Source organism: Octopus bimaculoides, chromosome 5 (genome assembly GCF_001194135.2).
Source record: "Octopus bimaculoides isolate UCB-OBI-ISO-001 chromosome 5, ASM119413v2, whole genome shotgun sequence".
Classification (NCBI taxonomy): Eukaryota; Metazoa; Mollusca; class Cephalopoda; order Octopoda; family Octopodidae; genus Octopus; species Octopus bimaculoides.
In genome coordinates this window covers 49,526,271-49,544,111 of record NC_068985.1, presented here as the reverse complement: position 1 = coordinate 49,544,111, position 17,841 = coordinate 49,526,271, and the positions used below count along the sequence as shown (strand labels likewise).

The following is a 17,841-nucleotide window of genomic DNA, read 5'->3' as shown; positions in this document are numbered from 1 at the left end:
TTGATTTTGTTGAGTACACAGTATAGTAGAGTCAATTGGGTACTGTCTGTGAGAAAAACAGCACCATGGTACAATTCATTCTGCCAGAAATTTGGAAATGACATGCTGTACTGTTTGGCATTCCAGTTGGAAGCTCCAGTATGAACATTTCAGAGTGTTTGGGTGTAAATCTGAGGACAAGTGCAGAGGATTCGAGAAGAGTTGGATGAGTCAAATCGTGATTATGAAGGTACAGCAGCTCTGAAGACTCGCTCTGAAGACTCGCTCTGAAGACTCGCTCTGATCATTCTGATAGAAAAGAACTTCTGAATTTCTTGGTGAGATCCAGGCCATGATTGCCCACGATCCATCCAAGTCAATCAGGTCCATCTCCAGGGAGTGTCTGAGTTTCTTATCAGGCAAGTAGTGCATGAAGACATTCAGTATTCCTCATACAAGATAAGAAAGGGCCAATTTTTATCCCAAGCCATCGAAGACAAGAGGAAAGATCACACTATAAAGCTTTTGAACAAATTCAAGTATCCCTTCCAACTGAACATGTTTTGGTTTTTCTTAGACAAGAAAAATTTCTGCCAGATGGTGAACACACAGAACAACCATTGACTTGCTGTGTCCCCAAAACATGTACTGAGAGTGACAAAAATCAAAATCCAGTCAACATCATAGTGTTTGGAGTGATCACTAGTGATGGTGATGTAATGCCTCCATTTATCTTCCCACACAGCCTCAGACTCAACACACAGGCCTACATCAAGTGCCTGGAAGAGGTAGTCCTATCCTGGGTCAAGAGAGTGGTTGCTGGAAGACCCTCTGTCTGGCAACAAGACTCTGCACTTTTCCACACAAGCAAAAGAACCCAGTCATGGCTGTCAGACAATTTCTGCGACCATATCACCCCTAACATCTGGCCAAGAACAGAAAGAATGGTTTGATAGTAATTCATGCAAATAAAGTGGGTGAGGATAGGTCTAGTTGCAACTACAAATCTATGAATAAATGCCCTTTGCAAACTCACTGCAGAAGGTTTAATGTGGTTTACAAATGCATGGTCTGTAGCATGCTTAACAACTCTACTAAGTACTATATTGGGTCTACAATTAATTCTGAACAATGATACTCAATGCATCTAGATTTGTTCAAGTATGAAGAATATAGCAAATCTACTTCTCCTGCTGACCATGTGCATTACCTTAAGGGGATTAAGATACCTTACAACATAACATGATCCATCATTGACCCTGGCCCTCCATACCAGGGCCAGCATGCTCCATGCTGGCTGTCTGAAAGAATCCCTCCATTTCTTGTTACATAACCCTACACAGTTACTAAATAAACAGCATTAAGCCTTCTCCACGTGTATACACAAATTCTTTAGGTCTTTCAAGTTCTTCAACAGGTCTGAATATAAAAAAACCTAATATTTTGGATTATCATTAACATTTAGCTTAAGCATACTACCTATTTGGTACATCCACAGTAACTCTACTTCCTATCCTTCTTTCGTAGATCCTCATCCTTTCCTTTATATGCACACCCAAAGTGTAACTAATATAATTTCCTCTCTGTTACATCACCTTCGTATTTAATAGAATACCATGAGGCCTATCTGCTCCCCACTCTGAGAAAAATTAGGATTTCTACATAATCATTCCATCCTTCTATACTTTGTAGTTCAGTCCCTACTCTATCTATTTAATTATTAATTTATATCTATATTTATCCTTGATTATCTTTGTACTTATTGCCTTATTTAATTTTATCTCTTGATTCTCAATGGAAATATATCTTCTTTAACACTACTCAAATCTTAATTTTAACTTTATTTTTATTTTATTTATATTTTTATGTTTATTCTTTCATCTTTTTTATTTTTTGTATTTATAATTTTAATTTTTAATCTTAGTTTTAAATTTATAATTTTTTGTTTGCTAGTATGGCATCTATTTCTAGCACTATTACAACCAAGCTAGCCCTGATTCTCCCTTCCCCTTTAATAAAATTGACCACCTACTACATCAAACAGCTATTATCTTTTTACCTCCACTACCCCTTTCCTTTCCTATTGCTACCCAACCTGTAAATCTGACATCTGCTTTATTTGTCCCTTACCTATTTGTCTTTGCACATGCATCCCCTAACCTTTCTGGACAAGAATACCCTTTGCTATACTGATTAGTATATATCTAGTACAAAACTTCTATCTGCCTATCTTCATTTCATTTGAGTGTACCATACTTATTCCTCCTTTCAGTATTTGTCCAACTTTGGAACTGCTAGCATCCATTTTCCCTTGTCATGAATTACTATCAAACCAGTCTTTCTGTTCATGGATTTGCCTAATATCTCTTTTAATTGGATTTACTTGCATGTCTCCTTTTCTAGACATAATGAACCCCAATAATTACCATTGATGAGGAATATTCTTCCACTGTTACATATGCTTAACCTATGTCTCTCCAATGATGGAATACCTGGCCTATGGAATCCTCACTCTACACAATGTTTCAATAGCTTGGATATTCTAGAAACAGCTAATAGAGACTATGTAAATCTTTTATTATATCGCTAAATTAAATGTCCTTGTCAAGTCTTGCCAAACTGTTTGCCTTTTCTTTCCTGCTTTTATCTATACCCACTGGCTCAAGGGAAAGCCACATCTAGCTGCTTTAGAATGGCAGTCACAAAATCACATCTTCAACTGTGTTCAAACCAGAATTTTAGTGGTATATGTATAAATTTGAGTGCTCAGAACACATACCTATTAATTTGAGTCATCTTGACAAAAAAATTCTCATATCATTTATATGTATACATACATAATTTTTATTTGAAGCTGAAGGTTCTTAAATTCTAATTCTGAGTTCAAATTTTCAATTATTTATCAGTCTATTTCATTATCCTTGTCACCATTATTTAGTACCCATATTTCATGAAGCATGGGTTGATTGTGTACGTAGTTGTACATAGGTGTTTCTTTGCAGTTGTACTTCTCTAAATGCTATATATAATGTGTGTGTTTGTGTAAACTAGTATCTCATCATTTTAGGCATTATAGTCTGGAGATTTGTAACCATGTTATTAACTTATTTTGGTATGTTTACCACATTGATCATAGTTTTAAATTGCATTAAAGAACTCTAAGTAAAGATAAAGTTTGTCATTGGTATATGAAGATAAGTTAGACAACAACATTCAGTCAATGCTTAACCTTTTAACATTCAGATTAGTTTGTCAAATGTAATTCATTGTTTTGAATTAATCATGCATTGTCTTGAAGTTTCAAGATTTCGGTGATGTGATTGTTTATTTTTAGAGTGATATTGCAAGGTAGATGTGAGAGATGCGGCTGGTTTGAATATAAAACAAATAGAATATTTTGACAGGATATGGTTGGTTAAAATGTTAAAGGGTTAAAGTTAATCTACATTCTGATAGCAGTGCAAGTATTTACTTTGTTTATTACCATTTGTTCATTTGCTCATTTTACATGATTTTTCCATGCTAGAATGGGTTTTACAAATATATGTATATATATAACAGTAAGTTTTTTATATATCCTTGCAACTCCGTTTCTTGCCTTCACTCTTTCTCCTTTTCTCTCTCTCACCCTCTTAGCCTTTCTAGCCTTTCTCCTTTCTTCCCTTTCATCTGTTCTCTTTTTATTTTCTCAGTCAGTCTGTCTCTCCCTCTCTCTCCTCTACCTGCTGCTGACATGTGACCTGTAACCAACTTTCCTTTCTTTCTCTCCCTTTATCACACTGGTTGCATAGCTGACTGATCATAAATTCTTTGTGTCTCACCTGTCTTGCTATTTGCTGTTTTCTTATCCTTTAGGATGCCTTCTAAGCATTACCTACCATTCTTGTCTTTTTTGTCCTGAGGCTATATTTTGCTTGCTTCTTATTTATTTCATCTTTGTCCATTGTCTTAAATTACATTTATTCACTTTCATATGTCCACTCTCTATTGTTTTCTTTGCTCTTGGCAAACAAAACAATAATTCATATATATGAATAACTAAACTTGTGTATGTGTATATGCATCTGTGTATATGTACATGCGTGTGTGTGTATGTATGTATGTATGTATGTATACATAAATGATAGGTATATGTGTGTATATATAAGTATATATAAATATGTGTATACATAAACGTCTGTATTGTGCAAATAAATCAGTTATAGAATGGAATAGTTATAGATTTAAAGTTATGAATTTACAAAATTTCAGTTAGATCATTTACTTATTTATGATTAAGCTTGCTCTTATATAGTGTCTTTGTAAAAGTTTAGAAATTATAAATATTTTCATTTGATATTTTTCATCAAACATTTATGAAGATATGTCAATCTGATGAAGCATCATTACATATTTAAACAGATTTGATTATTCTTGAAAAACTTTGTTTTATTAATGAAGCGGAAACAGCTGTAATTTATGAGATGTGTCATTTGAGCTAGATCTTCCAGGATCTTCCATATGTATATCACTACATACTTTTCTCATCTTCTCTCCAGGGAGTAAAGCTTCAGTTTTTATTCTATATTATTGAAGCATTATTTTATAGCCAAATGCTCTTCCTGTTGCTAACTTTGTCTTCCACCATTTCTATTCAAAAATAGAGCTAGTGATTTGTTGATGGTAAACACACACACACACACACACACACACACACACACACACACACACACAAATATGCATATGCAAATACATATGGTCATTCAACCTTTTCCCATGCTATCATGGATTTTGATAAGCACTTGTGCCAGTGGCACGTGAAAAGACATTCGAGCGAGATCGTTGCCAGTGCCGATGGGCTGGCTCCTGTGTAGGTGGCACGTAAAACACACCATTTCAAGCGTGGCCGTCGCCAGTTCCGCCTGACTGACCCTCGTGCCAGTGGCACGTAAAACACCCACTACACTCTCGGAGTGGTTGGTGTTAGGAAGGGCATCCAGCTGTAGAAACTCTGCCTAATCAGAGTGGAGCCTGGTGTAACCATCTGGTTCACCAGTCCTCAGTCAAACCGTCCAACCCATGCTAGCATGGAAAGCGGACGTTAAACGATGATGATGATGATGATGTTATTCAGGTCAAGATTATAAGGCCAGATTCTTTCCTATTACCAATCCATATGTGTTTTCATGTTTTTATTCCAGATGTATACATACACAGGGTTGAACAAAGACCCATAGAAACCCTAAGCACATAAAATATTTTGGTGCCTCCATATTTGTGTACTGCAAAATATAAACAATAATAAACCATAAAATAAATTTTCATTTTTTTTAAATAAAAGAAAACGAACAGTAAGATGGAAAATAATGTTTACTTTTGTATACTTCCACTTTATTTTCTTTCGAAAAGTTTTTTCCTACTTCTTTTAATTGTAAAGCCTTTGGTCAGATTCTTACTATGACACCATGAACTTATATAAATAATAAATGATATTTACAATCATATAAACCACTTTGAATATTATTTTAGCAAGTTTACCATGTCTGTGGTGCCCTACTTCCTTTGATGTCCTAAGCATTTGCTTAATGGTTAATCCAGTGCTGTATATATGTATGTATGTATGTATGTATGTATGTATGTATGTATGTATGTATGTATGTATTGTACATATAAAACAGGTGTCCTACTGTTTTTATTTACCAAATTCCTTCATAAGGCATTGGTTGTCCTGATACTATCTAAATTAGCACATAATAGGACTGAAGACTGAACCTGAAGCAAATGGTCAAAAAGCAAATCTCATAAGCACACTGCAGTGCTTATTATTTTACCCTGGGCAAGTGTTTTCTGCTATCGCCCCAGGCTACTTAAAGCCTTCTGAATGAATTTGGTAGGTAGAAACTGAAAGGAGCCCATTAGATACATACATACATATATATATATATATATATATATATATATATATAGGGAGAATTCACAAAAAAAAAAGACAAAAGACGAAGACAGGCGGTGTAGACAACAAGCAGATGTATTAGTTTAATGCACGGAAAGTGAAAAAGTCTTTAACGTTTCGAGCCTATGCTCTTCCACAGAAAGGAACACAGAAAGAAACAAGGAGAGAAAATAAAGTATGTGTAGTGGCTAGCAATCTATCATGGCGAATGGCAGACAGAGGGGTCACACAGGAGTGCTAGGAAGGAGGGGAGATAATAAAGTAGTGGTGATCCCAAAAATAAAATAAGAAAAGTAGAAGGAATTGAAATCAGTGAAACTTTTTAGCGAAAGAATGTTACTTTGGTTGAGTCAAATATTTTCTAAATAAATATATATATAATGTGTGTGTGTGTATGTATACTTGTTTGTGTTTGTCCCCTCACTTGAGAACTGGTGCTAGTTTGTTTATGTCCCTGTAACTCAGTGGTTTGGCAAAAGTGAATGATAGAGTTTGTATCAAGTTTAAAAATAAGTACTGGGCTCAATTTGTTGAATAATGGAGCTCTTCTTTGTAACTGCTGCTGTGACGTGGCCTCGTGTAGGATTTCAGATTTTTTATGACAGTTCTGTAAATTCCATTAATTGGAACAAGTAAATGACATAGATGGTTACTCTTCTTTTTTCTAACACATAAATATAATACAGTATTTATTGAAAAAAAAAAATATTTTCACTTAATGATATTTGCTTATAAATATTTTTCTACTATTTCTAAGCAGAGAATACCATTGCTCTACCACCTCAGTGTAAATATTTATGCAAATATATTACTGGTATTCAATTGATCTTAGATAAACAACTGTTTGAGTTGACCTTTATCCAATAATTCTTTGTAGTGTACTTATATGTAATTTTATATTTCTACATAAATGTACAAATATGAATATGTAATGCATTATTACATTTCCATGGATTTATGAATGTGAATTAAAATGTGTAAAAGTATGTTGCAATTGTACAACTTAATTCTCTTTCTATTTCCATTTTTTTTTTAAATTTCATTTTCATTTTTCTCCTTGGCTTCTGACATAACACCTAACATTCTCAAAAAGAATGTTACCCGCCTTATGTTTCCAGATTACATCAAATACTTGAATAACTTGAAAAACAAAATGTATAAAAATTAAAAAAAAAAGAAAAGTAGAAGGAATTGAAATCATTGAAACTTCTTAGCAAAAGAATGTTACTTTGGTTGAGTCATAAATATTTTCTAAATAAAGATGTTACAATACAAATAACCAAATTCATTCTGAATATTTATTCTTTATCTTTAGAAACTTCAAATTATCTATTAAAAAATTTTGTTTTACATTTTTATTTTTACATTTTTGTTTTTGTATTTTTCTCATTTTTTTTTTTGTTTTCATTTTTTAGGACAATTCTGTTAATTCAGAATTGTTGATTGTTAATTGTATGTCATTTGTTAATTGTATTGTAGTGTTGATTGTTTAGCATTGTTTATTCTAAGTGCAAAATACTTGCGTGGGACAGACATTCAAACAGCAGAAACCAATTGTGACTCCTTAAAGCTCAATCAGGTAGTATCTTGACCTCAATATGGCCATTATGTTAATGTCAGAATTTAACTCATCAACCATCAAATGAACAAAACTCAACCACATAACCATAACAATTATCTTCATTAGTCATCAATGGAAAAACACAAATTGCTTATTGTATAATACTAGAAAAGATTCTGTTTCTAAGGAGCCAGTGATGTTGTCTGACTTCATTTCATCTGTGCCAGTAGGGACACTTAATCCTGATAAACCACCTCTCCAGTACTGGTGGTATGACAAAATGTACTCAATTCATGTTGTAAAGTGAGTGGTGTTGGTGATAGGAATGGCATCTATCCAGTTTGTGAAATAATGTCAAACTCATAACAGATTCTAATACCATGAAGCAAATGGGAAAAATGAATGTAAAAACTGATGAATAAAGCAAGAGAAAAGAATAATCAAACTTTGATATAAAAGAAACAGACATAACACACACACACACACACACACACACACACACACACACACACACATTTATGAATATGAAAGGCCTCCATGCAGTTTCCATCTATCAAGTTCCTGGAGGTAAAACTGACAACACTTGCCTAAGGTGACATGCAGTGAGATTGAACCTAAAAGTATATGCTTGGAAAGCAAATGTCTTAACCACATGTCTATACCTGCACTTTACACACACACACACACACACACACACACACACACACACACACACACACACACACACACACACACACACACACACATACACACACACCAACAACAACAAAACAGAGGTAGATAACTAGATAGTTATAAACACACACAATGTGTGTGTGTGTGTGTGTGTGTGTGTGTGTGTGTGTGAGAGAGAGAGAGTAATTAAATATGGTATGTTTGGGAATGTGCGAAAGTCTCATACATGCATCTTGATATTCATCTTCCAATATTTAATATTTATTTTATGTTAATCAATTCATAAATGAGTTGTTTGCATAATTTGTACATTGTCCAAGCAATTATCCAACAGAGATGGCCTCCCTTAGTTCCTTATCTGTGTGAAACAGCAATGATTCCTCATGTCAATTTTGTTGAATTAATTAGTTACGTGCCAACGTTTGTTACACAACATAACAGTCTTGACATATTTGTTATTTACAAATATGTGTTCTACTCCAGCGCCTTTTCTCACTGCTACTGAGTTTCACCACTTTCTTGCTTAATAAATTACTTGTTTGTCAAGCTTAATTAATATACCATAAATGATTGCAAATAGAGTAAAATTACATGAAGGGATAAATACTTGCTGCTTGTTTTCTGACGCATTCATAGTGTTTTTTAATATCATGTGCTAGAAATAGCAACCAAATCACCCTCAAATCATACCCTAGTATCTTTAAGGAGACTATTTAACATAATTCTTAGTGTTAGATAATATACATGTGGCATTTAATTTCAGCCCTTTACATTCTAGGATCAAATCCCACTGAGATTCAATTTGCTTTTCATTATTCCTTATTCTGGCATTGATAAAATAATACTCAAAGGGTCACAGACTTGAAAGCTGCATGGTGACCTCACTTGTGCTGGTGCTCTGAAAAAAATCTCCCAGTACAGTCTGTAAAATTGTTAGCATTACGAAAGGCATCCAACCATAGAAACCATGTCAAAGAAGATATTGGAGCCCAAAACAATGCTGAAGCAGTCCTTAAACCCCTCAAATCCTATCAAACTGTCTGACCTAGTCCAGCCCAGCATGGAAGATGGCAATAAAAAGATGATAATGATGTCTCAAGTATTGTGGATGATTTAGCTTATGTTGTTTAGTCTGATTGAACGGACTTATAATCAGAGGTGTTCCAGCTATGATCATCTTGTTTTGTTTTTAGATACAGTGTATTTAAGATTGCAATATACCTTTTTTTATTTTTAGTTTCATTTAAAGACATTAGAATGTAATGAGACAGGTTTGGATGCTATTTCTTGCAGTTCGGGAAGCTCCCCACATTGTCTTTTAAATGATTGTTAAAATATGTACTAGCATGTCTGGTGGTGGGTGATAGTTGAGGTAAACTGGCAACATATCCTATTTCTCTTTCAACTGGCATATTTCTCTTTCATCCACTTATTGCTATTAAAACAAAACTAAACACTAACACTTCATCTATAAGGAAACATTAACAAGTTTCAATACGAATATATGGAAATTCTGAATTTATTCCTGAAATTATTGGAATAAAAACTCTACAATGTGAAACTTTTATATTTCAGGAGAAAACGATGGTTTTCCACTGCCTCCAACAGAAGAAGAACTGAGAGAATTTGATTCTTGGTTTTTCACATTATGTAAAGACAAGAGAAATTCTTCTTATAAAAAATTCTTGGATATTACTTTATTAAAAGCCAAATTCTACAAGCTTCAATGTAAGTAATCACTAACACATTCTATAATTGAACTCTGTTTCATATATTCCTTTTTTATATCCTTTATCGATGTGTAAAAGAAAACAGTCTTTTGACTAATGTGATTGAAACATTTGTTTTTGAAATTCTGAATTTGATTCCTCAGTGTGATACTTTGGGCATGTGTCTTCTATCCATACCTTTCAGTTAGCCTATTCTCTGTGAGTAAAATTATAGTTAGATGTGGACATCTAACTATAAAACAGTGCTTCAGTAATGTGTCTTCATTTAACCACTATCAGAATGGAGAAGCTGATGTAAATACAAATGAATGTGTGTGTGTGTGTGTGTGTGTGTGTGTGTGTGAGTGTGTGTGTGTGTGAGTGTGTGTGTGTGTGTGTGTGGACACAAGCATGACTGTGAAGAGGTTTGATTCCCAACTATGTGGTTTCAGGTTCAGTTCCACTACATTGCACCTTGGTCAAAAGTCTTCAGCTATCACCCTGGGCCAACCAAAGCCTTTTCAGTGGATTCAGTAGACAAACTGTAAGAGAAGCTCATCCATCAAGTGTGTATGTGTGTATATATATTTATGTATATATGTGTGTTTGTGTACATGCATTGTTTGTCTGGGTTTGTTTACATCTGTACTTGCTTACTGGAAAGTCCCTTCATTCACACAGTGTTCTCATCATTTTTTCTGTCAGTAAACCACCTGTTTACTTTGTGCCTTTCAAAGTGTTCAGAATAAGAGAGTCCTTACTTGAAAATTGACATCAAGAAGAGTATCTAGGTTGAAAACAATGCTTCAGTAACATCTTTGTCTAACTTTATGCTAGCATGGAAAATGTATGTAAAAATCGAAGACGGTATATGTATGTGTATTTTTTTCCCCAAATTTGTGTAAATGTGTATAGAATAATATATCAGTTGAATAAAGTTAAAACATGGTCTGGTTTTCAGGTTTTTTATTATGGTATTTCACAAAAACACAAATTTTTCTACAATGTTGAAGTGTGTTAAGCATTAAAAAAATATTTTGTAATCTTTCTAACCACATGTTTCTATATGTTCATTCAATGGAATTTGGTGAACATTAGTGTTCCAGATTTGTTGTTTGTGAACTTGTGAGTGTTCTGATAATGCATTCCCTGTCTTGCTAATATATAGTCCCTCACAATTCGGGCATTTAATGCAGTTGGTCAAACTTCTGCTTTTGCAGTTCATATCTGAACATTATGAACATTACAAAATATTTTTTAATGTTTAATACACTTCAGCAAATCTATTATTGTGTGTGTGTGTGTTAATTCCAAAAATAAAGCTACAAAACTTATCGCATCGGATACACTTTGCAAAAGACTTGAATTTCCCAAGTTATATAAGACCTAGCCTGATATAGTACTGGATTTAATGAAGCCTACTGACCTGTCCATTGATAAGGACCAATGTTGAAAGGAGATTTTCCAGTGTTGAAAGTACAACTCTTACATTGAGAATATTTCTTATAGAAACAGAAGTAGATGGTGAAGAAAAATGTGGATTTATGTGTGAAAGCCCTTGGTGTTTAATTTAATCTTCTGTCTGGTTAACGTGGCTTCCTGGTTCTTGGGTGTATTTACCAGGGTCTACTCTATTGCAAGCATTTACGTTAGGTCTCCAGTTCGAGAAGAACTTAATATGCTATTTCCTTTTATAATAATCAATAATCAGAATTTCTTCCTTCTACTTGTCTTGGATGTCCTGAAAATAGTCATTAACCCTTTTGTTACCATGTTTCAGTTGAAACTCGCTGCCTTTAATTTCAGTTAATTTTGAAAATAATGAAGATGAAAGAAATTTGTTATATTAAGCTGGTGTTTGGAATATAAATTAACAAGAAATTTTGATGGAAGGTTTTAATTCAAATCACTTTAAAACAGGAAGTTTGTATCACAAAGCCAGAAGTGGTTTCAGATGGTTTGGTATCAAAAGGGTCATTGCCGTCCTTCTTTTCTGACTATGCTATTAAAAAGATGCAAGAGATTCATAAACATGTCTTCTAAATCCACACACGCAAATACGCACATGTGCGCACACACACACACACACACACACACACACATACAAAAAAAAAGTGCAGGCATAGCTGTGTAATTCAGAACTTTGCCTCCTAGTCATGGTCTTGGATACAGTTCCACTGCATGATACCTTGGGACAAGTGTCTTCTACTATAACCTCAGGCCAATCAAAGACTTATGAGCAAATATGATTGTCAGAAACTGAAAGAAGCCCTTCAAATGTTTGTGTGTGTGCCCCTATCATACTGATATCATGTGATAGCTGTTATAAATTAAATGAACATTACTGTTATACAAGCAGTGTCATTTATTTCTAATATTGCATACAAATATGTCTGATCGTGGGGAAATATTATCTTGCTTTGGAAACAAGTGAGGGTTGGTGACACGAAAGGCTTTTGGTGATTGCAAATCTGCTCAACAAATTCCATTTGCCCCATGTGTCTATGGAAAAGTGACCATTAACCCTTTAGCATTCAGATTAATCCGTCAACTGTAATGTTTATTTGTCTGCATTGTTTCAAATTAATTATGCATTATCTCATAGCTTTGTGATTTTGATGATGTGATTGTCTATATATTTAGAATGACATTGTTGGGTAAATGTGAGAAACCAAATTTGGCCAGTTTGAAACATAAAACAGATAAAATATTTGGGCCAGATATAGCCTTCTTGAATGCTAAAAGATTAAATGATTATATGTGCATATCCTCATCACCATTTAACATCTCTGCTACTGTGCTGGTATAGTTAGACAGTTTGACTAGATTTGCTGAGTCAGAATATGATCAATTATATCAATTCTACCCTCATTTTTTAAAAGTTGGTCCTTATACCTAGGGAAAATCTTTAGCTGTACTTTGCATAAACTTTCTGGCAAATAATATGATCAGTTGAATAAACTAATTTAATTTACGATTTCCTGTTGAACCTTTCTAATGCCTTTAGGAAAGGTATGAATATCACAGCTTTCTTTACTATATCATAAAAATTTAGGATACCTCCTTGAAATACTTATTAAGACAGTTCTCCTTTCTATTCACAAATATTGAAGAAGTGTTGTAGGAAAACAAATAAATGAATTGGTTTTGTAGTGATTACCTCTCTAGTATTTCTAATTTTATCTTATAAATTTTACATGAAAATGACTAAAAGACTTCCTAAACAGTGAAGGAATTGCTGCAAAGAACCATGGCTTCACTACATGTGATATCTGCCAGCAACCTCTCTCATCTCAAAAAACGATACCATACACAGTTACACACAATGGCACCTTCTGGTCATTGTCAAAAGAAACAACAGACTTCTTGGGTAGTCATAGGCATTTTGGAAATTAAGTGGAAGGCTGGACAATAAGGATGATATACCGAAATGGTAATGATGATGATTGTGAGGATAATAAGGATGTTGATGAAAGTATTGATAGTAATACAAATTCCTTTTAGAAGTAATGAAAATGGTTGATCATAGTTATGATAATTCTGTGGGAAAGAAGAATAAAAGTGTTTGTCAGTTTAGAAGTTTCAGGATGTGAATTGATGGCGCCAATCAATGACTGTCTAAAATAGTTTATTTTAATTTTTATATTTAATTAACTTCATTTAACAAGTACTTGAGAAGTTGACCTGATGACATCAAGGAAGCTGGTATATATGAACAAATGAGGTAACAAGGTTCATTTTAGCATAGCAAATTACAGAGTGTGTTTCATATCCGTTAATATTGGCACAAGACTAAAAACTTATTGTTAGGGTGGGACAGTTGATTAAATCTTCCCCTGTTGACTTGTGCTAGACACAGTCTTTTAATGCTAATAATACTTGTGGCCTCTAATAATACTGCAGTCACTAAAGTTTATATCTTCACCCATTCTTAAATCACAATCAGCTCTAAAAAGATTTATTAAGGATTCTCTACTGCAGTACTTTTCTTGGAGAATCTTGGAAGTTACCAGCATTGGACAATTAAAGCAACTGCAGTATTTGATTGTTATTTTATTGACCTAGATATGTATATTGGTTTCAGATTTTATCCTGGATGACTGAAGTCAGTGCTGACAAGCTTTGAAACCAGCATGTGAAAGGATGCATCTAAATGCTGTGATGCATTGTGTCTGACACTACCAAATTTGTCAGTTTCCAATTCACTACCCTCATGTTAACATCACTATCCACCTCAGCATAAAATCTACACAATTTCTCATTGCTCTTTCCAATAAATCATCCATATTGAGCTAATATAAGAAATACACACTACATTTAGCATAATCACTGCAGGCTGATGTAGTGGAGTGGTTTTTCTAAATTAGAAAACTCTTTAGAGATCTAACTGAAAAAGAGAAATAGAGAAAGGAGAAGGTTAATCAATACTTTTTTTTTTTATCATAGTTTCATATACAAATATACATGCAAATAAGTGATTGCATAAGAATATGCACACACATGCATTTATATATACATTTACACAAAAAATACATATTTATACATATATAATTACACACACACACACACACACATGCATACAAGCATGTTATTCTTAACAAATTAAAAGAATAACTAAGTGTATTAAAAAATATATAGATGATAATGATGATGATAGTTTTTTTTTTCCCTATTTTTTTTCTCTTATTCATGATAGCTTTTAAAAGCAATCTGCTTGTTTGTAATAGAAACCAAGTTCTGTGATGACAGTAACATCTGAGCGTATGTCTTGGAGTTAAAACTGGATATTTATACATCAATTCTTTGCTGATTTATAAGGAATATAGAGCAGACATGGTAAGCTTAGTGGTGTGTTGTGTGTGTAATATAGTGGTAGGGGAGTAAAAAGACAGCAAAACTTAATTTATTTTTTCCTATTACTGTTACTGCAGTTATTGTTGTTACTGCAGTTATTATTGCTGATGTTGTTGTTACTACTGTAGTAACTGTCACCATTGCTGTTGTCTTCTCCAATACAGCATTTCACTACTTGTTGTGATCCATTGTCGATTCCTTTGTGAGGTTCAGCCTTCTGAGTTTGTGCCACATTTTTCTATGTCTTCCTTGCTTTTCTTTTCCTACATGTTCCTTCCACTTGGATTTCTTGCCACCAATCAACTGCAATCCTCCATATATTCTGCATGTTCATATACGTTCAGTCTTCTCTTTTGCATACTACATCTACTTCCACATATGCTCAGTTTTTCTCTTAGCTCATTTATACACCCTTTCATTCAGTCCTCATGATTTGCTACTGTACAACATCACACATCATGTACAAACATTATAAAATCTGCTTCCTACACTCAGAGAAAATCCTTTTGTTATTAGCAGAGGTAATAACTTCCAAAACTATTTCCAGCCTTTCTTATATGATGGTAATTCTCTTGGAACATTCTCATATGGAATGTTTTACTTAACATTAAATTATTCTTCAAGGTTGTTGTAAAAACATGAGATGAAATATAGGTATGGCTCCGTGGTTAAGAAATCTGTTTCTTAATAGCATAGCTGTGTGTCGCCTCAGATAAAACACTTCTATGATAGCTACCAAGTTGACTTATGTTTTTACAGGGAATTTGGTCAATGGAAACTGAAAGAAGCACATTGCATATATCTGTTTGTGTGAATATTTACAAACTCACACATCACTGTTTACTGGTGGTGTTTGTTAACATATTTCCTATCAACAAATTGTCTGCTAACTTTGTGTTTTCAAATTTCTCTAGAATAAAAAAAATCTTTTACTTGAAAAACATAAATGTTTGCAACAGGATGATCATCCAGCTATAAAAATCTTGCCTCAGTTACCTCCCATCTAAGACATGCTAGCATGAAAAAACAAATGTTAACCTGAAATGAATATTAAATATTATTACTTTTTTAAAAGTTTAGGTTTTCTGCTAAACAGAGCATTCTTCAGATGGTGGTGATTTGGTGGAAATTTTTCTCTCGAATAGTTCATTTATGCTAGTGTTGGTTATCTATGACAACACGATGCCAATATCTGGTTGAGCATGCAATAGGATAAAATGTCAGTAGAAGAATGCATTTATACTTTGATGTAAATTTACATGTTCACAGACATGGATACATACATACATACATATATACATATACATGTGATTATGTATGTGTATAAGTATAAATTTATGTATAGATACGTTCATGTATGTGCAAATATATATATACATGTATATGCATGTATGTATGTATATACATATACATGTATACATATATACGTATGCATGTGTATGTGTGTATGTATGCATGTGTATGTGTGTATGTGTGCATGTATATGCATGTATGTACATCTATGCATATGTATGCATACATACACATATACATACATACATATATACATACATATCAATCTGTCTATATCACACATAAAAGCACAGATATAACTTTAAAAAATACATATTACAAATATATAATGAGAGAGAGAAGGTATGCATGCATGTTATCATTATATTGAAAGAGAAACTACATTCTTGTTTCATATACTTTATTCTCAATTTCTCATATTTTTTAAAAACATTTCCTCTATTTTATTTGCAATTCTTCACATTTTCTTATGAGATTTTTGGTGTTTGGCATCAGTTGAACTATTAATTTTACTGTATTTTACTGTGGATATTAAAGGTCGTGTGATTCTATCATCAGGATGTCCTGTAAGTGTGTAACAATAGTTACAGCAAGAGCAGTGGTTTCCAGTTGTTTGTGATCTGCTTCCTAATTGGAATGTTGCAGAAGCTACATGATGGGCTATAGAAAATGGTCTGCATGTGTGTGTGTGTATGTTTGTGTAGAAAGATAGATAGATAGATAGATAGATAGATAGATAGATAGATAGATAGATAGATAGATAGATAGATAGATAGATAGATAGATAGATAGATAGATAGATAGGTAGGTAGATAAATAGATAGATAGATAGATAGATAGATAGATAGATAGATAGATGGATAGATAGATAGATAGATAGATAGGTATGTAGTGTTGTATTGTATTGCATTGCATTGCTATAAATATAGGATATGTTTAGCATTTGTATTTTTAGACAGAGAGGTAAAAACATGGCTGAGTAGTTAAGATTTTTGTTTTTAACTATGTTCTTCCAGGTTCAATCCCATAGCATGGCACCTTAGACAAATATCTTTTGCCTTAGCTGTGGATCAAGAAAACCTTATGAATGAAATTGGTGAATTACTGGGCTACCTGTAATTCAAAGGACTGGTTTTGGCACATATGCCATACTGAATCTGCTTGTAAGGTGGTTGGCAGAGTTTGATTTGGCACTTTTTCTCCTGAACTGTGAAATCAGTATTGCATTTCTCTAGTCCTGTGAAACTGGTGAACCATTCTGCACATTAACAATTAGTATGGTCACAAGTTTAGCTAATATATCCTCACCAGGCTTAATAACCTCCAACTGGTATCTCACCAGTCCTTGACATTTTCCCTAAATTGATCTGTTTAATGTCAGTTTTGACTTCCTCTAAGAATTATTATCCATTTTTTTAACAGCAACATGATACTGTGGTAGCACTTCTACAATGTTCTCATTGTAGATGGACTGGGAAAAAGAGCAGTGACATGTGTTATCTATCTCTTCAGAAAACCTTCAATATTACTGATTAGCAACATTCCATTTACCACTCTTCTTCATCTTCTTTGCTCATCTTAAGATGTATTCATAAAGGACCTCATCAGATATTCATGTACCTCGAACACTCAGTTTATACACCATTTCTTGGTATTTGATATCAACATCTTCCATCACACTCACCATTTATCCACTTGTTACTGCCATACATCACCCTCTCAGCCCTGATTTTCTCTCACACTGATATATATATATATATATATATATATATATATTTCGTTTTTGGATTTGGTTTGCAAGACTCTCCCAGACACAACAGTATATATATATATATATA

General features: G+C 33.5%; 1 protein-coding gene across 1 annotated transcript in view; it reads left to right on the top strand.

Moving 5' to 3' along the window:
* LOC106874958 (FYVE, RhoGEF and PH domain-containing protein 2) overlaps positions 1 to 17,841 on the top strand; it is a 499,830-nt gene that overhangs the window by 220,520 nt on the left and 261,469 nt on the right. The window contains exon 4 of the mRNA XM_052968055.1: positions 9,723 to 9,875. Coding sequence (XP_052824015.1) covers positions 9,723 to 9,875 — 153 coding nt within the window. The remainder of the gene's footprint in view (positions 1 to 9,722; positions 9,876 to 17,841) is intronic.